Below are 23,784 nucleotides of genomic sequence, written 5' to 3' on the forward strand. Positions count from 1 at the left end.
ATGAGATTACAATCCGGGGGAAAAGAGATGCTACCGGTACCTCTAGTCCGAGGCGAGTATAAACTATTGGTGTCGAATGTATCTTCGGACTTTTGGAATGATTTGGCCTAAGGTTGAACCTGAGGGAAATATAATCTGGTAGCACGGCAGCAATAGCGAAGCGTTTCAGACTTTTCTATCGTATATTTTAGCGATTTCTATTACTATCTACTGACTACGTCTCTACTTTTTATTGCTGAATAACAAAGACTATCCCTTCTGCATAGTTGTAAGCGGAAGTGATATTTTTCATCTCGAAATTATAATAAATTACACTGTGAAATAAGGCAGTCAAAAAGGTGTTTACGTAATAATAAACATTTATTTTGTAATCCGCTTTATTGTATATACTCATCTGTTTTACTTTAAATTAGATTTGAATATTATAATTTATAAATTTTTTTAATTTTTTTTTCACTTCCAGGGACCGCATATTTCGCTTAAGCTTAAAAAATATATCCTCATCAACATGTGACGTAAGTATTAAAAATTTTCAATATATAATACTATTATAACAAAAATAATTTCCGTTAAAATTCGCCTTTTTTGTACACATACATACGTTATGGTTTTTTTTTTTAATTTTAGTTTTATTTCCTCAATTGTTAACCAACAATCGCATTTATATCATCTGCATAATATGATTTATTCTATTATACAAAATTGTGAATGTTAAACTTCATTTGAAATTCCCCAGTTATAGTTTTATATGGATTTAAATATTAAAAAATACATACTTGTATTTAGAATAAAAAATTTAGAATATAAAAAAATGGAAAAATATATATATGTATGTATGTATGTATGTATGTATGTATGTATGTATGTATGTATGTATGTATGTACGTTTGATGTGAACAACAAAAGACTTAAATTAAAAATGCAATAAATCTATATAAATGAAAAACAGCAAGTAGAAAATGCGACAGAAAATAAAAAAAACTAAATGAAAATACAAAAAAAAACGTATTTGTTAAAACTCATGTTTTAATAAACATTTGAAAGCTTAGTGGCAGATATGGGAAATCTTAAAATATTAATGGTCAGTGGATGGAGGGACAATGTTTGTATTGATTTGATAACAGGAATAGATCATTTTGTAAATATTTAACTCTTTTATGTAGATAAAGGATAAAAAGGGAATATCGGCGGTTGTTTTAAAATCGTTTTATAATAGATTTATAAAATCCATTTAAATACCGGACGATGCCGTGTGTATCGTAAAACTGAATATTTTAAAATTGTTTTGCCTGTTTCTCTAAATGCGAACGAACATTTCTTTCTCATTATACCCTACACCACTATAGTGTGGAGGGTATTATGCGTTTGTGCTGAAGTTTGTAACACCCAAAAATATTGGTCCTAGACCAACCTTAAAGTATACCAATCGGCTCAGAATCACTTTCTGAGTCGATTTAGCAATGTCCGTCTGTCCGTCTGTCTGTCTGTGTGTCCATGTAAACCTTGTGCGCACGCTACAGGTCGCAATTTTCAAGATAATTTGATGAAATTTCGCACATACTCTTTTTTTAGTTCAAGGACTATCGCTATTGAAAATGGTTGAAATCGGTCCATTAGTACGTTAAATGTTTTATAATGTCAACGAAAATCAGCAAAAATTAGTTTTATAGAACAATAATTGACAATACTACTTTTTATTGTGATCGGGCCTCATTTGACCCTAGCCCCCATACAGACTCCCCTTCAGAAAATGACTTGATCGTCAAAATTAACTTATACTTAATTACTTATAAAACGATTAAAATCTACATAAATGACTTTGTAGTAGACATAAATTCATCTACCAAAATTTATAAGGATAGGCCCATATTTACTCCTTCTCCCCTATGAGCTCTCTTGTAGAAAATTTCTCTTTTTTGTCAACAATAAGTAAAAATATTCCACAATGAAACAAATTAAATGCTTTATTTAAAAAAAATCAAAATTTTAACATACTGACTGGAGTAGGGTATCATATGGTCGGCAATGTCCGACTATAAATTCATACTTGTTTTATTTTGAAAACAATAACATTTTTTTCCAATTTTGTTATTGATTTCAATATAAAACATGAAAATACTTGTTTGTTCGCATTTAGAGAAACAGGCCCTTAATTCCAGAAAATATTTGTTTTCGGAAGAAAAATTTAAAATTTAATTGCATTTTTGCCCTAAAAAGGTTAATAGTTAACTTACACCGATTCCTTGTAAAGTTGTTAGTTAGTTTACATCTTTAAGTTAAACTTTTTTATCTTTCTTTATAAACTACTATGATGATGTTTCAATTGACTCAAAATCACTTTGGGATTCGACTTAATGATGTCTGTCCGTCCACGCAAGGAGGTGTGTTATCAGTAGGGGTGATGGTTACTATCGATTAACATTATCTTTATAATTTTTGAATCTAAAGGTGAAAAAATGGTCACTCTTGCGGATGATACTAGTTAAGGGTAAATTTCTTCCAACAATCATTGTATTCAGCATTAAGTGAACTATCGATCTAGGATAATGTGATTGGATTGAACGCAAATCCATTCAAAACGTAGCTAGTTCTCTTTACTAAGAAGTATTTTTGACTCTTTTCATTTAGTTAAAAGTCGACATTTAGACTTTTCGACTTTTTTCGAATTTTATTTACAAAGTCGACTTTTCGACCATTTTCATATACGATAGTTGAGTTATCGACTTTTTTGGAACAAAATGGACTTTTTTCGACTTTTTTCGACTTTTTTCGACAAAAAGGCGATTGTTCGTTTATTTGAAAGTCGATTTATAGAACCCTAGTCTCAATCACTATTAGACGTGAAAAAACTCTATTGGTAAGAGTTGGTAAATTATATTAACACATCGGTAGTAAGGACATTTGTTGGTTGTACCGTGTGATGTGTAAGGAGTGACGTCTTCTATAAAGATTCCTACTTGAAAATAGTGGATTGGTTTCGAAGTATTGTTTGAGGAGTGTGTAGTCTTTAAGTGTAAGAAGGAATGCGGTACAGAGGCCGCAATTAAACTGGTTGACGACAAAAGCGTCTACCACTAGGAGATCTTGGCGATCTGAAAAGCCGTGATATCGTTAAGAAATACAGAAGTAAAGATTTATGTTGACGGTCATTCATCACTTAAAGTTTTACTTGTATGTACATTAGATTGTTCCAAAAAACGAAGTTGAGAATTTTGCCCGTCATTCTTCTAGAATTGTTCTCTTGGTTGTGAAACTATATCATCCAAAAAATTAGGCTGATAGGATAACGTTAACAGGTGCAGCAAAGGCTCTGAAGTTTTCAAGTGTATTTAGAAGGGGAAAATATCGATTTTTTTCAGTTTTTACTTGAATTTGGCCATTTAGTAATAAATTTTGAACTTAATTGTAAAAGAATCGTAGTGTGCACAGAGTAAGCATTTTGGAAAGATGTAAAACACGAAAATAGCTTAAAAACTCTAAAAGTTATAGCAAATTCCTTAGACCATTAACGTGTCTCTTAGTACATTATTATTAAAATCAGACATTCTTAATCCATAAACTGTGGAGTTCAAAGGTCAAATTTTGCAATATTTTGGAATTCTTTGTGTACCATATCGAAATAATATATATTTATAGGCGATATTTAACAAAAATACTGTAATTTATCGTATACAGTTCGATATTTAAAATAGTAGATTAACCCTTTAGGTACTTGGAAACAATTTAACACCAAAGTTCAAAAATTTAATATATACATTGTACATAGTGCACCTGTAAACCTTGTGATACTCAGAATATATAAAAAAACTCTCTATTTGTTATTACTACATACTAAACTCAGAAAAATTCAAAAACTGGGCTTCTAAGGCACTGTTGTCGAAATTAAGTTCAAAAGTAACCAATAAGCTAATACAAATGCGTTCACTGCTCCTTAGGTGTAATAGGGTCGCTAAGACATTGAGTATGTGTAGTTTATGAGCGGACAAAGAGGAATTGGAAACAGTAGAGCCTACTTTGTGCAGCTGTCCCAGAATACAGAGTGTGTGACCTGTATTCTGGGACCTTCTATGGCCACTTCCTTTCTGTAATACTTTTTTTGGTGGAAATTCTTACTCAATTCTACAGTAATACAACTCAATCAAAAAATACATAAGGAAACTTTTTAAGTACTTTTTCATTCTTTAAAAAGGTACTGGTTTTAATTAAAATTTCTCATTAAATATTAAACATAGTCACCCCCCTTAAAACTATAACAAACTCTCCCCCTCCCCCCATATATCAAAGTTTGTACAGCTCAGCTTTATTTCTAGCAATGCTAAAAAATTGAGGAGAACATAACATTCTAGTATTTAAATATCCAGTATCCAGTGAGTGTGTGAAAAAATATGTAATAAATGTATGTACGTATATGTGTCCCAGAGGTATGACAATAGATTTATGTCAGTTTTAGTATAAAATGTGGGTAAAAAACCAAAATTGCATAAATTTTTAATAAAATTACATCCCAAATGGTACTAAAACACAACTAAAATAGAATAAACAAAAAAGTGAAAAAAATGCAAATGCCAAAAATCTAAATAAAATCTACCATGTATGCAAAACAAAATGATTTACAAAACAACAAAAAAACTTTTTTTTAAATATAAGAAACAACACAAAAAACATAAAACTGTAAAATTTTTATTTTCACTTCCATATTTTTTTTAATTCTAAACACTGCTGGGCAAAAGAATTAAATTAAAAAAAAGCAAAGAAAAAAACCTAGAAAAAATATTAATTTACTTTTTACTGCCACAGCAACTAACTAACTTCTACTGCTACTACTGTTGCTGTTACTGTTTCACTTCATTTTCATTTGAAATATGGTTAGAAAAGCGCATAAAAAGAAATAAAAAATAGCTAAATATACCTGAAAATTTGTTAGTTGTTTTTTCGGTTTTTAGTGGCAAATGAATGAAAGAAAAAAGTTTTGATCTCCTGGGGTCAAAAATGTTGAAATAACTAACTGTTGTTTAAAAGCGTGTTTTTTAAACGTGTATATGTTTTTGTTAGATAATACATACATATTTTTTTCTTTTGGTTTATATAATTTTATAGTATGCTTTTAGGCGGTTTGCATTTTTTATGAAGACTTTTTAATGTTTCTTTTACACATACGACATGTCGAAAAACATTTGCTTAAAAAATCCTTAAATTATACGAATATTTTGTAGTACAGTGTTGAATGAATGATGGTGAGATAAATGATCAGAGAACATGTTCTATGCTAAATGCCGAAATCGATAACCAATGATTGAAAACTTCCTGTCATAATGTCCATGCACGTTATGACATACTTAATTGGGCCATAGTATGACAATTTCAAAAGACACAATGTCTATGAGCAAATCCAGGAATCTGAAAGAGGAAAACCCCACGTAGTTAGATAGATAGATAGATAGATAGATAGATAGATAGATAGATAGATAGATAGATAGATAGATAGATAGATAGATAGATAAATAGATAGATAGATAGATAGATAGATAGATAGATAGATAGATAGATAGATAGATAGATAGATAGATAGATAGATAGATAGATAGATAGATAGTTAGTTAGTTAGTTAGTTAGTTAGTTAGTTAGTTACTTAGTTAGTTAGTTACTTAGTTACTTACTTACTTAGTTTGTTAGTTAGTTAGTTAGTTAGTTAGTTAGTTAGTTAGTTAGTTAGTTAGTTAGTAAGTTAGTTAGTAAGTTAGTTAGTTAGTTAGTTAGTTAGTTAGTTAGTTAGTTAGTTAGTTAGTTAGTTAGTTAGTTAGTTAGTAAGTAAGTAAGTAAGTAAGTAAGTAAGTAAGTTAGTTAGTTAGTTAGTTTGTTAGTTACTTAGTTAGTTAGTTAGTGTGTTAGTTAGTTAGTTAGTTAGTTAGTTAGTTAGTTAGTAAGTTAGTTAGTTAGTAAGTAAGTAAGTAAGTTAGTTAGTTAGTTAGTTAGTTAGTTAGTTAGTTATTTTGTTAGTTACTTAGTTAGTGTGTTAGTTAGTTACTTACTTACTTAAAAAAAGTTAGTTAGTTAGTTGGTTAGTTAGTTAGTTAGTTAGTTAGTTAGTTAGTTAGTTAGTTAGTTAGTTAGTTAGTTAGTTAGTTAGTTAGTTAGTTAGTTAGTTAGTTAGTTAGTTAGTTAGTTAGTTAGTTAGTTTGTTAGTTAGTTAGTTAGTAGGAATATTTCAATCATTAAATCACTCACTAATACCACTATTTATACATTAATTTGTAAGACATAATATCACTTTCCTTACAGGACGTAATTTAAAGGACCTAATCCAGTTACTTTAATATTACACATCAAAAAAAAAAAAAAAAAACACTTTTACACCTCACTGTATTCTATACTGGTTTTACAATTATTTACAACTAAAAACTAAAATCATCTTATTCCTCTAAGGATACATAATTCACTAAGAGGCCAGTAAGCAAGCGAACTGTATATAAAGCATAAGTTTCTTAATAGGACCCCCACAAAAAACAAATCCTCTAGAAGCGAAAATATCTTTTAAAACTCTTTATTATTTTCCAGCTATGTTATGTGTTAGCAAGTTGTCAAGGATTCACATTTCGTTAGTTTCCATTTTTCTCCAAGCCACAAAATTTTTTATATATGACGAGACACGGGACTCATAATATGAGTTATTTAAACAGTCATACACATAAGTAAAAGGATTGTTATTTATTCTTAATACTATTACAAGCAACAAACATAACAGAAAATGTACACCGTCATTAAATCTACGCTAAAAGTATAAAGAATGTGGTTAGTGTTATTTTTTGGTACTTGGCTTTAAGATATGTAATGCCTTTTGGGCATATAATCGTAAAACTATTTTTAGGTACTTGTTAAATGGGTTGTTTGTTTTCCATTTTCTGGTAACATGGTCGTATATATTGGTATTGTAAATTTATGATAGAATAAGTATTATTGGTAATAATAAGTACATAAAGAAAAAAAGGAAGAGTAATTTTTTGGTTTAAACATAATAAAAGTATAAAAAGTTAGTGTTTAATAGCTATTGGAAATTTTAACAATTTTTTATATGTATAACCAGCCGGCAGACTATATTCCATATTCAATATTATACTTTTGGACTACATTTGTCATTGTCCCTATAATATTTCCCCTGATGAAAAGATATAAACGAACTAATATATAATGATAGGTCCTGTATAAGGTCGTTTCAACTAATGGACACAATAACTTCAATAAAACGATTATAAAAAAGTTGTACATTGTTGTATTCTTTGACTAGCTGCATTATTTTACATGTTAAAATTTTTGATTATAAGAATTGAAAATTTGCAAATATTTTAATTAAATTTAATCCTTAAAATATTTTCCTCAACGAAAATATTAAAATTATTCCTAAACAAATTTTATCTAAAAATTTCCATGACATTTGTTTATTGCTCAATATTTTTAGATTAACTAAATTTAATGTTTACAATAAATCTAACATAACTTCTCTAACATAACTTTCACTTTTAATTTTATAAATTATTTTTGAAAAAATAAAAAATACAAAACATGAACTGACACACTATGCATTGAAGTATTCTTGTCCAGCAGTTCGGAGTGGCTGTCCCATATAGCTAGATAGATTGCAAGATAGATAGATAGATAGATAGATAGATAGATAGATAGATAGGTAGATAGATAGATAGATAGATAGATAGATAGATAGATAGATAGATAGATAGATAGATAGATAGATAGATATATAGACTTACATATCAAGATTTCAGCGAATAGCCAAAGCTTTGCTGTTAAGGATACAATGACTCCTTTTAAAAACCTGTTGGTATTTTTCATATTCTACGCCTCATATTGTTGATCGTTTTTGGGCGTTCACACGTCTATGTTTGTGCGAAAACCTTAAGAACATTTTGAATAAAATATGAATTTTGGTTTTACAGTAAAATTTTATGTTCAAATATATTTTCTTTATACCCCATAGAATCCATATGTTTACATTTTACATACTCAAGTTTTGTTGCTTTTGTTATTTGGTTTTTTTACTTTTTTCTATATGAGAACATTTTTCCAACACATCGCCAATTTACACATACATATTCATACTTTTCATACACATATTAAATACAAATATACATAAATAAAACTCACACCACAAAAACCCAACCACCTTCCCATTAAGTTGTTGCGTATTTAGATTTACAAATTTTTATTCTAAGTTTTGTTAGAGTTGTTTTTTTTTCAAACATTTTCACCTGAACATATAGTGGATGTAGCTAAATATTTATGTTGTAGTGTTTACAGTGTGGGTGGAAATTATGGAAACAAAATTTTAATTGGACTAGAAAGAAATAATTTGCTGTGGTAAATAAATTATTTGCTAACTGATTGATTCAGTCAATACCATATATTTCAATGATGTTAACACATTGTTTCCAAAATTGTATGTTCTACTGTTAGACTTTAATATACATTTACATACCGTTGTATTTCTGTATTTATGAGTATTTCTTTAACACCAGAAACCAAAATAAGTAAAATAAAGCAGCGGCAGCATACAAACTTTTCACTTACAAAACCATACACATACGTTACATTACGTGATTTATAAATCAATTTACTTGAAAGCATACGAAGGATGTTTGTTGTTAGTTTATGCGTTTTGCGGCGGCTATAATAATATTAAAACTTTTTTTCTTCCTTTCTTACTCTCCTACTCTTCCTTGGTTGAGTGAATAAGTGAATGTTAAGCCTAACTAGAATAAATACATAAGTACATACACATATACATATGTACGTATGTACATACATATGTACGTATAAACTCATACACCCTAAACATACCTTAAGATTGCTGTACTGGGGTGTATGTTTATTAATCTTGCTATTAGTTGCTACAAATGATTGCAACTATTACCAAAATATAAAAAATTAAATTTTCTTAAGTTATCTTTTTTTTTAAATGTTCATTAAATCTTATATTTTTAGAAGATTTTAGTTAAATATTGTTTTTATAGACTAATTTTTATTTTAAAGAAAATTTTCGTTAATTTTTGTTTTTATAGAAAATTTTTGTAAAAGTGTCTTTTTATAGAAAATTTCAGTTAAATTTTATTTTTATAGAAAATTTTCGCAATATTTTTTTAATAAAAAAAATTTTATTAATTTTTCTATTTATAGAAAATTTTCATGAAATTGTCTTTTTATAGAGAATTTTCCTGAAATTGTGTTTTTTTTTTTTAATTGTCTTTTTATAGAAAATATTCGTTAAATTTTCTTTTTATAGAAGATTTTAGTGAAATTTTATTTTTACAAACGATTTTAGTTAAATTGTTTTTTACAGTAAATGCTCGTAATTGTACCCTACACCACTATTATGGGAAGAGTATTATGCGTTTGTGCTGATGTTTGTAACACCCCAAAATATTTATTCTAGACCCACCTTAAAGTATACCAATCGGCTCAGAATCACTTTCTGAGTCGATTTAGCTATGTCCGTCTGTTCGACCGTCCGTCCGTCTGTCTGTCTGTCTGTTTGTCTGTGGGTGTGTGTGTCCATGTAATCCTTGTGTACACGCTACAGGTAGCAATTGTCAAGATAATTTGATGAAATTTGCACATACTATTTTCTTGGTTCAAGGACGAACGCTATTGTAATCGGTCCATTATTTCGCCTACCCCCATACAACCGTACCCCCCGAATCGGGCCTTTAGGCTCATAATTTAGTTAAATGTTCTATTATGTCAACAAAAATCTGCAAAATTTAGTTTTATAGAACGATACATGACACTACTAATTTTTATAGTGATCGGGCCCCTTCAGAAAATGTCTTGAAGGTCAAAATTCACTTATAATTTCTAATAAAACGATTAAAACCTACATAAATAACTTTGGGGTTGACGTGAATTCCTTTACCAAAATTTATAAGGATAGGCTCGTATTTACCCTTACTCCCCTCTTGTAGAAAATCTCTTTTTTTTTGTCAATTATACGTAAAAATATTCCTCAATACGGTTAAAGAACCAATTAAATGTTTTATTTTTTTTAAATTATCCACTTTTTTAACATACTGACTGGTGTAAAGTATCATATAGTCAGCAATGTCCGACTATACATTCGTACTTGTTTTTTTATAGAAATTCGCACCTTAAAGTTGTGCAATAGCACAACACGTGATATTCACGAAATTGTCCAAAAATTTTATCTTTTTTTCCGTTTGAGCTAAGTGCTTATCAAAATTCTGAACAGAAATAAAATTTTTAATAACTACTAAAAAATCTACTTTAAACTGAGCTTTACTAGAGTAATAGTAAATTTAAACATTTCCTTTTTGTATGTTTTTTTTTTTTTTAAATCTACAAAATTAAATTTTGGTTTTATGCTGTTGGTGTGGAATAACAACTTAGTTTAGAATATATTCATATGAATAAACCCTCTACCCACACCACCAATAACCATACACGTGTAAAATATGTATGTATATATGGGTAGAAAATTGTATAAAAAAAACTTATAAATGTATAAACGTTGTAAAAATTTTGTTTATGTTATTTTCTAAAAAAAGGTGAAAATTGAATTACTGTTAATCTATTTTACAAACGTGTTTAAAATATTTAATAAATTGAGTTTATTTTAATGGAATTATAGACATTTATGTAGTTATTTAGTAGGTATTAAGGAAAATAATACAAGACAAAAAAAAAAAAACATGTAATGTTAATAAATATTTATGAATATGGTAAATTGTTTATGAGGAATAAATGAAATTAGATTAATGAAAATAATTTTGAAAATTAAGGGAAACTATAGAAAATTAAGAAAGACTTAAAGTAAACTATTAGGAACAAAAAAACTATTCTTATATTTACAGATTAGTTCTGTTCTTTTCTAGTCCTGTTCTAGTTCAGTTCTAGTTCTGTTCTAGTTCTATTCTAGTTCTGTTCTAGTTCTGTTCTAGTTCTGTTCTAGTTCTGTTCTAGTTCTGTTTTAGTTCTATTCTAGTTCTGTTCTAGTTCTGTTCTAGTTCTGTTCTAGTTCTGTTCTAGTTCTGTTCTAGTTCTGTTCTAGTTCTGTTCTAGTTCTGTTCTAGTTCTGTTCTAGTTCAGTTCTAGTTCTGTTCTAGTTCTGTTATAATTCTGTTCTAGTTCTGTTCTAATTCTGTTCTAGTTCAGTTATACTATTTTTGCAACATAATTTTTTTTAACACCTGAATACTTTTTCAAACTAACTTTTTAAAAGGAAAAATAATTTTATAACATTTTTTAAAAAATAAAATTCTTAATCATAATTTTTAACAATTTACTAATACATTGTTTTATACTTGCACATTCTACCACATGTTTATCCCAGCAGTTTTTTAATGTAGACAGATATTTCTTTTGATCTGTTTATTTTCAAATATGTAAATAAACTTATTTGTCATCATTTTAAACTTTTTGCTACATAACCATGTAGTTTCAATTTAGATCAAATAATATGGGGTTATTATCTGGTCGAGGTGATTTAATTTATTATTTACTCTTGTAATCAGAGGCAAATCTTCCCGAACTACTGGGATGAATACCCTACTAACTACTACATGTAGTATGTATGTATGTGTAAATATCCTTGTTGTTAAAGGGAATGATAATAAATAGTGACGATGTTGATGAGTCTGATGCTCTTGTTGTTGATGATGATATGTACATATGTATGCATCACATCATCAATATTTATTTACACTAACGTTCTCTACTTATGTATATCTTTTTAACACTTAGAATGTTTTTATATTTAATTAAAATTTCACAGAGTGAATGAAATTAACTGAAGCTTAAATACTTTACTAATTCTATTAAATACTTTAGTAAATCAAATTTTACTAAATGAACAACAGGATACGTACATACATGTTAGGTTAATACTCAAACACACTAATTTACTTACCTTACAAACTGTAATACATAGTTACAGAATTAAATAGTAATAGCAACTAAATAATAATAGTATTTACACTTACTATAAATAAGTTATAAAAAACTAAAACTTAATAATTGTAACCACAATTACACTACATACATATATATATGGAATGTAATAATGGTGTTGTGTCGATGTCCTATATCATTTAAACTTTTAAACATCAGAGTGAGTCCACATCAAATTATTGATTGTCAAAAAAGTAAAATGTCGTAAAATCTACTTAAGCTTGATAGTTTTTTATTGAGGACTACATAATTGTTCCAAAATAAGAACTACTTCTGAACTGTATTTGTGTCGGTATAGCGCATCGTTTTGTCTAGCTTTACCGACTATAATTTCTTATGTGTTTTGTTATGGTTTTATTTCATTTGTTCTCTGTGAAGAAAAACATTGATTGACCTGATAGATGGTTGGTCAAAAAAATATTGTTACTTTGATTGACATCTTGTAAAAATTTAAGTTACTGTTATTTTTATGACTATAGTGATTATCACACCAATTGATGGTATTATGAAAAATTTTACCCTTTTAATCTTCAGTAATTATATTTACTTTGAATATTTTTCCAAACAACTTTATTTAATGATTTCCGTGTACAACTTTAAGCAAAAAATTCAAACATGTAGTATTACTTTTAAACCCACACAGTCCTTGCTCACTAAACTTTGACAATTAATTACAGTTTTCAATAGAATTAAATGTGAACACACAATTATAAACTTTACTTTGTGTATGTGTATCTATAAACACAAGTACAACGATGGCTATGTGTGCCCTTTCATTAGCACCTTTTTAAAATAAAATGTTTTAAATATAATGAAAACATACAAAACATGTTTTATCTAACAAAGTATCCCTTAGCACTAGAATAAATGATCCTTTTTTATACATGAACAACTTAATATCTTAAATAACAAACAACATGGAAAATTAAAAAAGAAAACTAGTTTCCTTTTCAATAAACAACTATAAAAAGCTTAACATTTTTCAATTAAGAGGATTTTGCAGGAAAATCAATAGAAAACTTTGATTACACTTAAATAAGTAAATGTGGTTGTGTGCAAATTTTACCACATAAAAATCATTTACAATAAAATTCTTAGGAATATTTCTATTTACTATGAACATGAAAATTTTTGCAACACAACAACATCAAACAGAATAATACACATACATATAAAACACCTAATTTCCTTAAACATCATTGTCATCGTCTTCATCAGCGTTGACAAAGACGTTTTTGACATTGTTAGTTTGTATATCCTGTTTGTCATAAAGTAAAATTAAATGTTTTATTACCTTTATTCAAAAGAGGGAAATCAAATGTGTTCTTTAGACTAAATCGATGTCAAGAACATTTAAGTATTTTCTATGTATGTATGTTATTGTATAAGCTTATTTAAATATTGTTTTAAACCCTTTTTTTGTTGTTATTTCTATGTGAGAAAGACTTGTTTGTTGTCACTTTCAACAATGGCTTTGTTTTGTTTATTCCTTTGAAGTTGTCATATTTTATTTTATACATACATACAAACGTATGTATGTAAAATTGTATATAACATTTTATTTAAATTTTATATATGTATCTATATAAGTAATTTATAATTAAATATTCAGGGAACAATTTCCTGACAAACCTATAGCTCATGCCAAATTTGCTGCTTTCAGTTATAGTTCACTTCAGTACTAATTCAGTTCTAATTCGGATCTAGTTCAGTTTTAGTTCAGTTCTAGTTCAGTTGTAGTTCAGTTCTAGTTCAGTTCTAGTTCAGTTCTAGTTTAGTTCTATTTTAGTTCTAGTTCAGTTCTAGTTCAGTTCTAGTTTAGTTCTATTTTAGTTCTAGTTCAGTTCTAGTTCAGTTCTAGTTCAGATCTAGTTCAGTTCTAGTTCAGTTCTAGTTCAGTTCTAGTTCAGTTCTAGTTCAGTTCTAGTTCAGTTCTAGTTCAGTTCTAGTTCAGTTCTAGTTCAGTTCTAGTTCAGTTCTAGTTCAGTTCTAGTTCAGATCTAGTTCAGTTCTACTTCAGATTCAGTTCTACAACATTTTTAGTTTATCTTTTAATATAAGATTATTCCTGGAAAATTAAAAAAATATATGTTTTTTATATTATTCATGCTTAATTGTAAATCTTTTTTATCTTCTTATAAAATCATCAATATCATCTTAGTCTAAATACACTTAACTTGAAACATCTTTTACTTTTTCTATATATTTTAATAAATATTTCCTTTTAATCTTTTCAGCGCGATGTTATTAACTTGGAACCAACTAGAGATGATGTTGTAAGCTGCGTATCAAAGGGCAAAAGTCAGGTAATATTAATAGAATACACTTGAAATCCAAAAAGACTATCTAAAATAAAGAGAAAATCTTAACAGTGAGAGGCCATATATATAAGTGTAAGTAAATATTAAATGATAGCAAATCCTTAAAGAAAAATCAATGTATATTCTGGGAAAAAAATCAACTATAAATAAAAACTGCAAGCATAGTAAAATAAGCCGATTATATTAAACTTTTATATAGTATTTAGAACAAGGTATTCTAACCATATAACAGAAACGTTAAAGAACTATAATAGTAGATCAATGGGTTATTGCGCAAGTATAGACAAAGCATACATACAGTATAAAATGTATAAATGAGATTACTATACCATTTATTGTAGGTTTTATTTCAAAGAAGATTTTATATAAAGAAATTTAATTCTAAAAAAAAGAATCCAAAATAAACCAGCTCAAATTCCACGTATGGTTTGATATAAAATGCAACTAAGGCTTGCATTATATTCTTAAAGAGAAAAAAGTATCTTTTGAATCTATATGTTTTTTTATAAATGTACATTAGGGTGGTCCTGTTTGTATGAAGGGAAAACTGAAATTAAATTTTGTTTTGTCGTCAGTAGTTATTGTGCTGGATCAAATGATAATAACGCCCTTTGTTGAAGATTTTATTAATTTTTTCATAGTTTTTTCCAAAGGAATGATTGTTATCATATGAATGCTCTTTTAAAGATGCTTGTTGTTGCATAGCAACAACAGGTAAGAAATTATAATCGAGCGAGGCCGACCATATAATATACACCTGTTACAAAAAGTAAAATGTGTTTTCATAATAATACATTTAAGTTGAATTGTACATTGCCTCAGATATACTTAAGCCATTTATTGTTTAATAAAACTGTGGACCCTTCAAATTTTGAAGGGGCTTTTTAAAGGCGCTAGGGCCCTATAATTGTAGAGATCATGAGGGTCACCAAGGCTAGTATAGAACCTAGTTTTACAGCTTTGTGACGACAAACGAATATGTTAAAGATCATGTGCGAAATTTTAACTAAATTATCTCCAAAATTCTACAGGTCGCAATTTGGAGATAATTAAAGGTTTAAAAGCCCTATTCGGGGTATTCAGTTGCTGGGTGCTACAACAGGCCGATTTTAACCATTTTAAATAGGCTTCGTCCCTGGGACAATAGAATATTATGTAACAAACTTCATTGAATTATCTTCAAAATTGCGAACTGTAGTTTGATTACAAGGTTTACATAGACGGACAGACAGACAGACGGATATGGCTAAATCGACTCTGAAATTGAATCTGAGGTAGATATAGGACCAATATTATTGTGCGTTACAAACATCAGCACAAACCCAATATACCCTTCCCAGTAAAGTGGTGTAGGGTATAATAATATAAATTTTAAAATATTTTAGAAAAATTTTAACACTAATAGGAATATAGAGTTTAAAATACTTTTCTATTGGAACATCAGCAACTTATATTTTGGGGCTACCCTACTGCACATAGATTTATGTTTTATGCTACGAATTATTGAAATATTTTGTATGACAATTGTAACTACACTCAGAGAAAAAGCATAGTTCGACATGGTTATTACAACTATACTATGTTCACTATTGTTATCAAAAAAATATAATTGTTAAATTAATTAGATTTAAACAGTCATTAAGTAACTGTAAACACGTTCATGGTACTTTTAAATTTAAGTACGATTTTTTTAACAACTAAATAATAATTACAATTAAATCATATTATGTTATTACCAACTATTTAAACTTTCTAATAACCATTATAAGTTAAGTTGTTATATTAGTTCTGCCGATACAGCAGCAAATACAAATTATTTTCCTGGACCTCATGTTTTACACGACAATAAAATAACTTGAAATAATTCTCATTTATAGTAACATTAGATCATAGTATAATCATGCATAACAATATGATGATAAATAAAAAAATATTATGATGAAATATTCCAATTTTATTTAATCATAAAACAATATTTAAAATTTGTTTCAATAACCGTAATGTGTTTAGACTACTATTATAATTTTAACTATAATATATTGCCTTACAACAAAATTTCTACAATCATGTTTTTTCTCTGCCTGTATAATATAATTATGTATAACAATATTATGATAAATAAAAAAATGTAACGATGAAATATTACCGAGGATCGGCCCATATTTGACCTATATAAAGACTCATTTAGAAATTTTTGCTTAATATTTGCTTAAATATTTTGGAATTATGGTAATATTCAACATAAAAGATTCTTTATAAAAAATAAAAATTTTTAAAATATACTCATGGTGTAGGATATTATATAGTCGGTCATGTCCGACTATACTTTCCTACTTGTTTTTTGTAAAAAACTTACCCACAATACAACAAAGACACTTATTTACTAATAAAATGTTGGAAAAAAAATATTAAAATCTGTCATTGCCATTCATATAATGCTACATTCAACCTAAAATGTTTGTATGTTCAATTTTAAAATCTTTTACTTTTTCAATTTATTGGTGGCTTAACTTTGTCATATATTTGCTAAATCTCTATATATCTTTAGCTGCATTTGGATTCTCCAGAGTTATTTCTACATGTCTTATATTAATATAAAAGTAAGACAAGCAATTGTACAGAAATACATCTAAAACTTGTATACTAAAAATAATTCAGCTTTTCTGTTGAATGTAAAAAAAGTTCTTTTTCGATTCCTTTATTAATGATAAAACTTCTATATAAAAATAAAAATTATCAAGAGATTAACTATAACTTTACCTTAATTTCTTTGAATAAGGATATTTTTTTTTTGACTTAACCTGCGTAGAACTTTACATTCTTTCCTATTTATATTGTAAGCAATAATCACATTGGCAAAGTCATCATAATAAAAATATATACTACGACTTACATAATATTATAGAAATCTGAACACAATCATTTGTATGGATGCATGTATATTGTGCAGAAGTTTTAGGTTGCAGGAATGGAAAGTTGTATTTTGCAATTTCAGTAATCTTTAAGTTTTACAAAAACTCTTAAAGTCGACCATAGATTAGTCGTTATATTAGCTAATGGAATATCTAGTATATAACTCAATAATCAAGTCGATAGGCTACCTAATAGTATAGCCATAGGCTATAGAGTAGACTAGTAGTTGTAGATTAGTAGTAGTAGTAGTACTAGTAGTACTAAAACAATAGGTCACCTATAGAACATTGAGTAATTCAATTTTAAAGGTATTAGTGTAATGGAAATGGACTTGTCAATAAAAAATCTATAAACTATTCAGTAAACTATTCCATAAAATAATCCATAGACTATTCAGCAGACTTGAAGTAAGACGAGTCTACAAACTAGTCTATTGGCTAGTCAGCAGACTGGTCAACAGTCTTGCCTAGTCTATAGATTAGTATATAGTCTGTAGATTAGTCAATGGACTGTTCCATAGACTAGTCCATAAGGTGGTCAGTAGACTCAATAGACTAGTCAGTCTTGCCCATAGACTAGAACAATTCATAGATTAGTCAACTAACTAGTAGACAGTCCAGTGTGTTGACTAGACAATAGACTGTTTCATAAGCTATTCTATAAACTGTTCCATATTCTAGTCAACAAACTAATCCTTAGACTATTCATTCGATATAGTCCATAAACTACTCAATTAACAGTTCCATCCACCGTCTAGCCAGCAAACTTGTAAATATATATTATTATGAACAGACTAGGCTATACATATTAGACTGATTAGTCATAGACTAGCACATAAGCTGGTCAGTAAAATTATCAATGTAATATTCTGTAAAAGAGCCCTAGTCTATGGACAAGTCTCTTGAATAGTTAAAAAACTGGTCCAATGCCAAGATAACAGACTAGTTCATTTACTAATCAACAGACATGTCCATTGACAACTCAACGATCTAGTCCATAAACTAGTCAATTGACTAGTCATTAGATCGTTCCATAAAATAGTCCACCATCTATCCAGCAAACTTGTCAATATATTGTTCTAGGAATAAGACAACAAATAAGGCTATATAGTTGTACATCATAGATGCTTTGTCATAGATTAGCCCATAAGATGGTAAGTAAAATTGCCAATAAGTCAAACAAACTATATGCAATCATAGAACAATATTAAGATTAATATATAAACTAGTCGATAGGATTTTTCATAGACTAGTTCCATTCAATGGACTACCCAATAGGCTAGTCAACCGATTAGCCTAGTGAGAAGACTAGACACTAGACTATTCCATAGACTAGTGTATTAAGTAGTACCTAGACTATAAAATGGCATATATTATGGAATGGTTAAATGTAAAAAATTTCCATTCCTGTTATAGAATTTTTTCTTTAAAAATTTCTAGTTACATTAATAGACTCAAACAGCTGAGGTTTACATTTTTCTTAAATTTTTCATACAACTGAATACAATACCTACAAATACACATACATAAATACGAACAAATCCATGGACTCATATAGAAAAAAATGCATTTTATAGCTTTGTAAGCAATATTGCATTGCTTTATCGGTGCGTATGAGTAATGTTAAAATCCAGGTTCCCTGCCACATTATTACTCATACGTACACATGTATGTGTGTAACAGTTAAGTTGCATTTAAATTAAGGTTGTTCGTAACAATATTTTTGTACCTTATCTTATACGTAATATTTTAATGGGAAGGGTGCAGAAATTTATTCAGTTATTCGGAATTTAATTTACATGTTAATTGTTTGATTTTTGAAGTAACATTTTCAATTTTCTTACGTTGTCACTATAAACTTTGCTATTTTAGAAAAATTTCTAAAAATATAATATTTACAAATACAACAACCCTAATACATACAATGCAGTAAAACCTACTTGTAAAAGAAATACACAATCTTTTTTCTCTTATTATTTGCTTCATTGTTGCGCGATTGATTTTCTGCAACATTTTTATAAATTGTACTACATATGTAAGTTTGTCAGTAGTAAGCGTATATGTTTTGTATTCTTTTATACTTCGAACACACTTACATTCATTTCTAGAAAATCTTTTTTATTTTCTATTATAGGTTTATATATGGTTTATTTTTGAAGTAATTTGAAAAAAAAAAATGAAAAGAATTGAAAACGAATTGTATTGATAAACATTTGAGACATATTAGAGAAAGCAATTTCTGCTTATCTCTCATTTTTACTTAAGATTTTTTATTTTTTTTTTTTTTAAACGAACATACATTCGCACTGCTGACTAAATTGCTTAGTAGCAAAGAAAGTGGTATATTGCAGTTACTAGCTGAAGTTAAATTGCATCATGTTGTGAAAAATAAATAAGAAATTTGATATAAAATTGATTTGTATTCGTACTCCAATAATAAATACTTAAGACATTTCTTACAGCACGTTTCTTATTAAATGTTCAGATTTTATTTGTTTATACAAACATACATATGTGAGTGTATTTGTTTTTTTAATAATAACAATTGAAATTAGATTATTCGGTAATTGTTATATATTTAGCGAAATAAATTTAAAAGTGTATAAAAATAATCATCAGTATTATTAAGTAGCAGTAATGTATTAAATAAAATGTTTAAAAAGTTTCTGCGTAAACATATTCTCTTAATTTCGCTCAAAACTATCATCTTGTTTATAATTATAATAAATAATAAGTCCAAATATCGTTATGTCATTCTTAATATCATGTATTTTTTATCTAATATTTTTTCTTTATATCATTTTAGGTTTTCGATTGTAAAAATCACATACGTGTCATACAAAGGATGCAAGGCAACAGACTTTATGTGTGTGGTACAAATGCTCACAATCCCAAGGACTATGTAATTTATGTAAGTAAAACTCTAGTACAAAATTAAAGTTCATTTTTAATTCAGTTCTAGTTCGGTTCTAGTTCAGTTCTAGTTCAGTTCTATTTAAGTTCTATTTTAGTTCTATTTCAGTTCTAGTTCAGTTCTAGTTCAGTTCTAGTTCAGTTCTAGTTCAGTTCTAGTTCAGTTCTAGTTCAGTTCTAGTTCAGTTCTAGTTCAGTTCTAGTTCAGTTCTAGTTCAGTTCTAGTTCAGTTCTAGTTCAGTTCTAGTTCAGTTCTAGTTCAGTTCTAGACGGACCAATAAAATCATCTTAAATTAATGCATTAAAATATGTACTTGTACACTTCCTCACCTTATGGTATAAAACTATTTTTTTATTGAATTCAAAAAGTTTCTAACATATGCTACATCTAGTACATAATTTTTTCCTCATTCTTACTTTATTTATACTTTACACTAAGTCCTATACAAGTGGTGATAACATTTGCAAAACAAAAAAAAAAAAAAAAATACCGAAAATAATCTGACAAAATTGTCCAATAACCATATTCGTTTTTGCTATATGTTTTTTCTTCAAATAGGGGGACTTTTTAAGTTGCTTTTTATGTTCACTCCTTTCAAAACATCTTAAGTTAAAGCCACGTTAAGATAGCAATCAGAATGTGTAGAATATTTAAAGAAAGACTAAAAGACTGGTAACATATTTTCTTACAATTGACACATATTCTAAGTTTTTGGTTTTTGTTTTGAATGTTTGTATAATATTACTAATGCATATGTATGTCGAAAAAAGAAGAGAAAAAAATTAAAGGAAAATTGTATAATGTTATCAAGTGATAACATTTCTATTACACAGATAAAACTAATAAATGAAATTTCCATATTTGAGGGGGAGAATACTCAACAAAAATTTACATTAATTTATGTAGACATTTGTTATTTTGTGGGGGAGAAATAATGTCAAAGAGAGATGTTGTGCAAATTATTATGTTTAAAAGTGTTAAATTGCTATAAAAAAGACTTCTATTTATTTTTTAGTATTCATATCTAAATCTTACATCAAGTGGTAGTGAGTATGTAATAAATAATATCTTAAAGTATCCTTTAAAGATTTAATTCAATGGTTAGACTCAAAAAATTGTTTCGTTGTGAATGTTATAAATTTGTTATAATTTTGTAAAAATTTCCTTTTACTCTTTTTTAAAGTTGACTTAAATTGAAATTATTTTAGATACTACAAATCATAGTAAATTTCAACAAATTTCCCCTTTTCTGAGTTTAAACTACTTTAGTTAAAAATAAAAAAATATAAATGCAACAAAATCTATGGACATTAAAAAACATTTTTTTAAACAAACGTACAAACACATTAACAATCTCTTTACATGGCACGCACTTCCGGAAGCAATCGGAAGCTAAAAGAGTTTTCAAACTATAAACTCAAGGATTATTTGAAAAACGTGCTAACATTTGCTAAAACTGTACAAACAAAACAATACAAAAATCATAGGAAAAAAATGAAAAAAAGTTTAGAAAAAATAACAAAACAACAACTGTAAAAATTTTGTGAAACAATAGCAACTAAACAAAAACTAGGAGAGAAAAATACACATAAAAATAAAGTATACAAAAACAGAAAAAAGAAGAATCATGGATGCAATAGCAGCAATTTTTGCACACCATTTACTAATCGGTTTGCAAAGTGCTAAATACAAGAACAAATACTGAACAAAAGTTTGCTATTTGTACTATGACGGGAACTGGCTCGTTGGATCACCCAAATGAATGATAATAGCACAATAGTAGTTGCAGAAGATTTGTGTTTCTAAATGCAGAATAGTTTTGTTAAGAAAAGTATAATGTTGAGCAAAATAAAAATGCAAAAGTGAAAGAATAACGAAGTCAACTAGGTGCCAATAGCGAAGTGGGCACGACCGAACATTTGTTAAACTCCACCATCTATAAGTTCACTTATAATTTTGTTATGTTCCAGTTCTGATTTGGTTGAATTCTAGTTCAGTTCTAGTTCTACTTCAGTTCGGTTATAGTTCAGTTCTAGGTTAGATCTAGTTCAGTTCTGGTTCAGTTCTAGTTCTACTTCAGTTCAGTTATAGTTCAGTTCTAGTTCAGTTCTAGTTAAGTTCTAGTTCAGATCTAGTTCAGTTCTGGTTCAGTTCTAGTTCAGTTCTAGTTCAGTTCTGGTTCATTTATAGTTCAGTTCTAGTTCAGTTCTTGTTCAGATCTAGTTCAGTTCTGGTTCAGTTCTGGTTCAGTTCTGGTTCAGTTCTAGTTCAGTTCTAATTCAGTTCTAGTTCAGTTCTAGTTCAGTTCTGGTTCATTTATAGTTCAGTTCTAGTTCAATTCTGGTTCAGTTCTAGTTCAGTTTTAGTTCAGTTCTAGTTCAGTTCTAGTTCAGTTCTATTTCAGTTCTAGTTCAGTTCTAGTTCAGTTCTAGTTCAGTTCTAGTTCAGTTCTAGTTCAATTCTAGTTCAGTTCTAGTTCAGTTCTAGTTCAGTTCTAATTCAGTTCTAGTTTAGTTCTAGTTCAGTTCTAGTTCAGTTCTAGTTCAGTTCTAGTTCAGTTCTAGTTCAGTTCTAGTTCAGTTCTAGTTCAGTTCTAGTTCTAGTTCAGTTCTAGTTCAGTTCTAGTTCAGTTCTAGTTCAGTTCTAGTTCAGTTCTAGTTCAGTTCTAGTTCAGTTCTAGTTCAGTTCTAGTTCAGTTCTAGTTCAGTTCTAGTTCAGTTCTAGTTCAGTTCTAGTTCAGTTCTAGTTCAGTTCTAGCTTAGTTCTAATTCAGTTCTATTTAAAGTTCAGTTCTGGAACTAATTATAATACCTATTTTGTTTAATAAACTTGCTTTAATTTATTTCCTTTTATTTCTTTACAGTCAAACTTAACCCATTTGCCTCGCTCTGAGTATGTGATGGGTATTGGTTTGGGTATTGCGAAGTGTCCTTATGATCCACTAGACAACTCCACAGCCATTTATGTAGAAGAAGGTAACCCCGGTGGTTTACCCGGTTTGGTAAGTAAATATTTAATATTAATATTACCGACAACAATTCTGTTGGCTTTCATTCTATTTAAAAATAATACTCTTGATCTTAAGGCTATTAATAGAAAAAGTAGAGATTTATGTATATTTCTTTAATTTTAGATACTAAAAACATAAAGAATATAAAAAACGTTTATATTGTAGTCTATTTGTCTCTTATAAAACAAATAAAAAATTTACTTGAAAATCTCAACGGTTATTTTGCATATTTCATATGGGGTTGTTTCCTTTAGTACGTTTGTCTTTACTTGTGATTATTTTTATACATTTTGAAGATGTTTTATTTATTTTCCATTTCGCTTAGTACACTTGTTATTTTTCTAAGTAATATTTGTGGTTTTATGTTTTTTATATTTATTTATAATGCTACTTATTTATTTGATGTACGATATAAAAAGTAAACAGCCATCACGTCTTAATATTTTATTTGATTTGCTGGGCTTGTTTCCTAAGCCACTACATGTAGTAGTCCTATTTGTTTTTATTTATTCCATACAAATATGTATAAAGAGGTAGAGATATAAAATAAATATATAATATATCTTATTTATATTAAATGACAATTTTTTAACATATAAAGTAGCATTCCGCTATAAACATTTTTGTTAGCAATGAGATAGACCTGAACTAGAACTG

The 23,784-nt window shown here is 28.1% G+C and overlaps 1 protein-coding gene across 2 annotated transcripts in view; it reads left to right on the forward strand.

Moving 5' to 3' along the window:
* LOC111687535 (semaphorin-2A) overlaps nucleotides 1–23,784 on the forward strand; it is a 165,919-nt gene that overhangs the window by 136,565 nt on the left and 5,570 nt on the right. For both annotated transcript variants that reach the window (XM_046954613.1, XM_046954614.1), the window contains 4 exons: nucleotides 464–515; nucleotides 14,208–14,276; nucleotides 20,010–20,114; nucleotides 22,981–23,118. In XM_046954613.1, coding sequence (XP_046810569.1) covers nucleotides 464–515; nucleotides 14,208–14,276; nucleotides 20,010–20,114; nucleotides 22,981–23,118 — 364 coding nt within the window. The remainder of the gene's footprint in view (nucleotides 1–463; nucleotides 516–14,207; nucleotides 14,277–20,009; nucleotides 20,115–22,980; nucleotides 23,119–23,784) is intronic.

Source organism: Lucilia cuprina, chromosome 6, assembly GCF_022045245.1.
Source record: "Lucilia cuprina isolate Lc7/37 chromosome 6, ASM2204524v1, whole genome shotgun sequence".
Classification (NCBI taxonomy): Eukaryota; Metazoa; Arthropoda; class Insecta; order Diptera; family Calliphoridae; genus Lucilia; species Lucilia cuprina.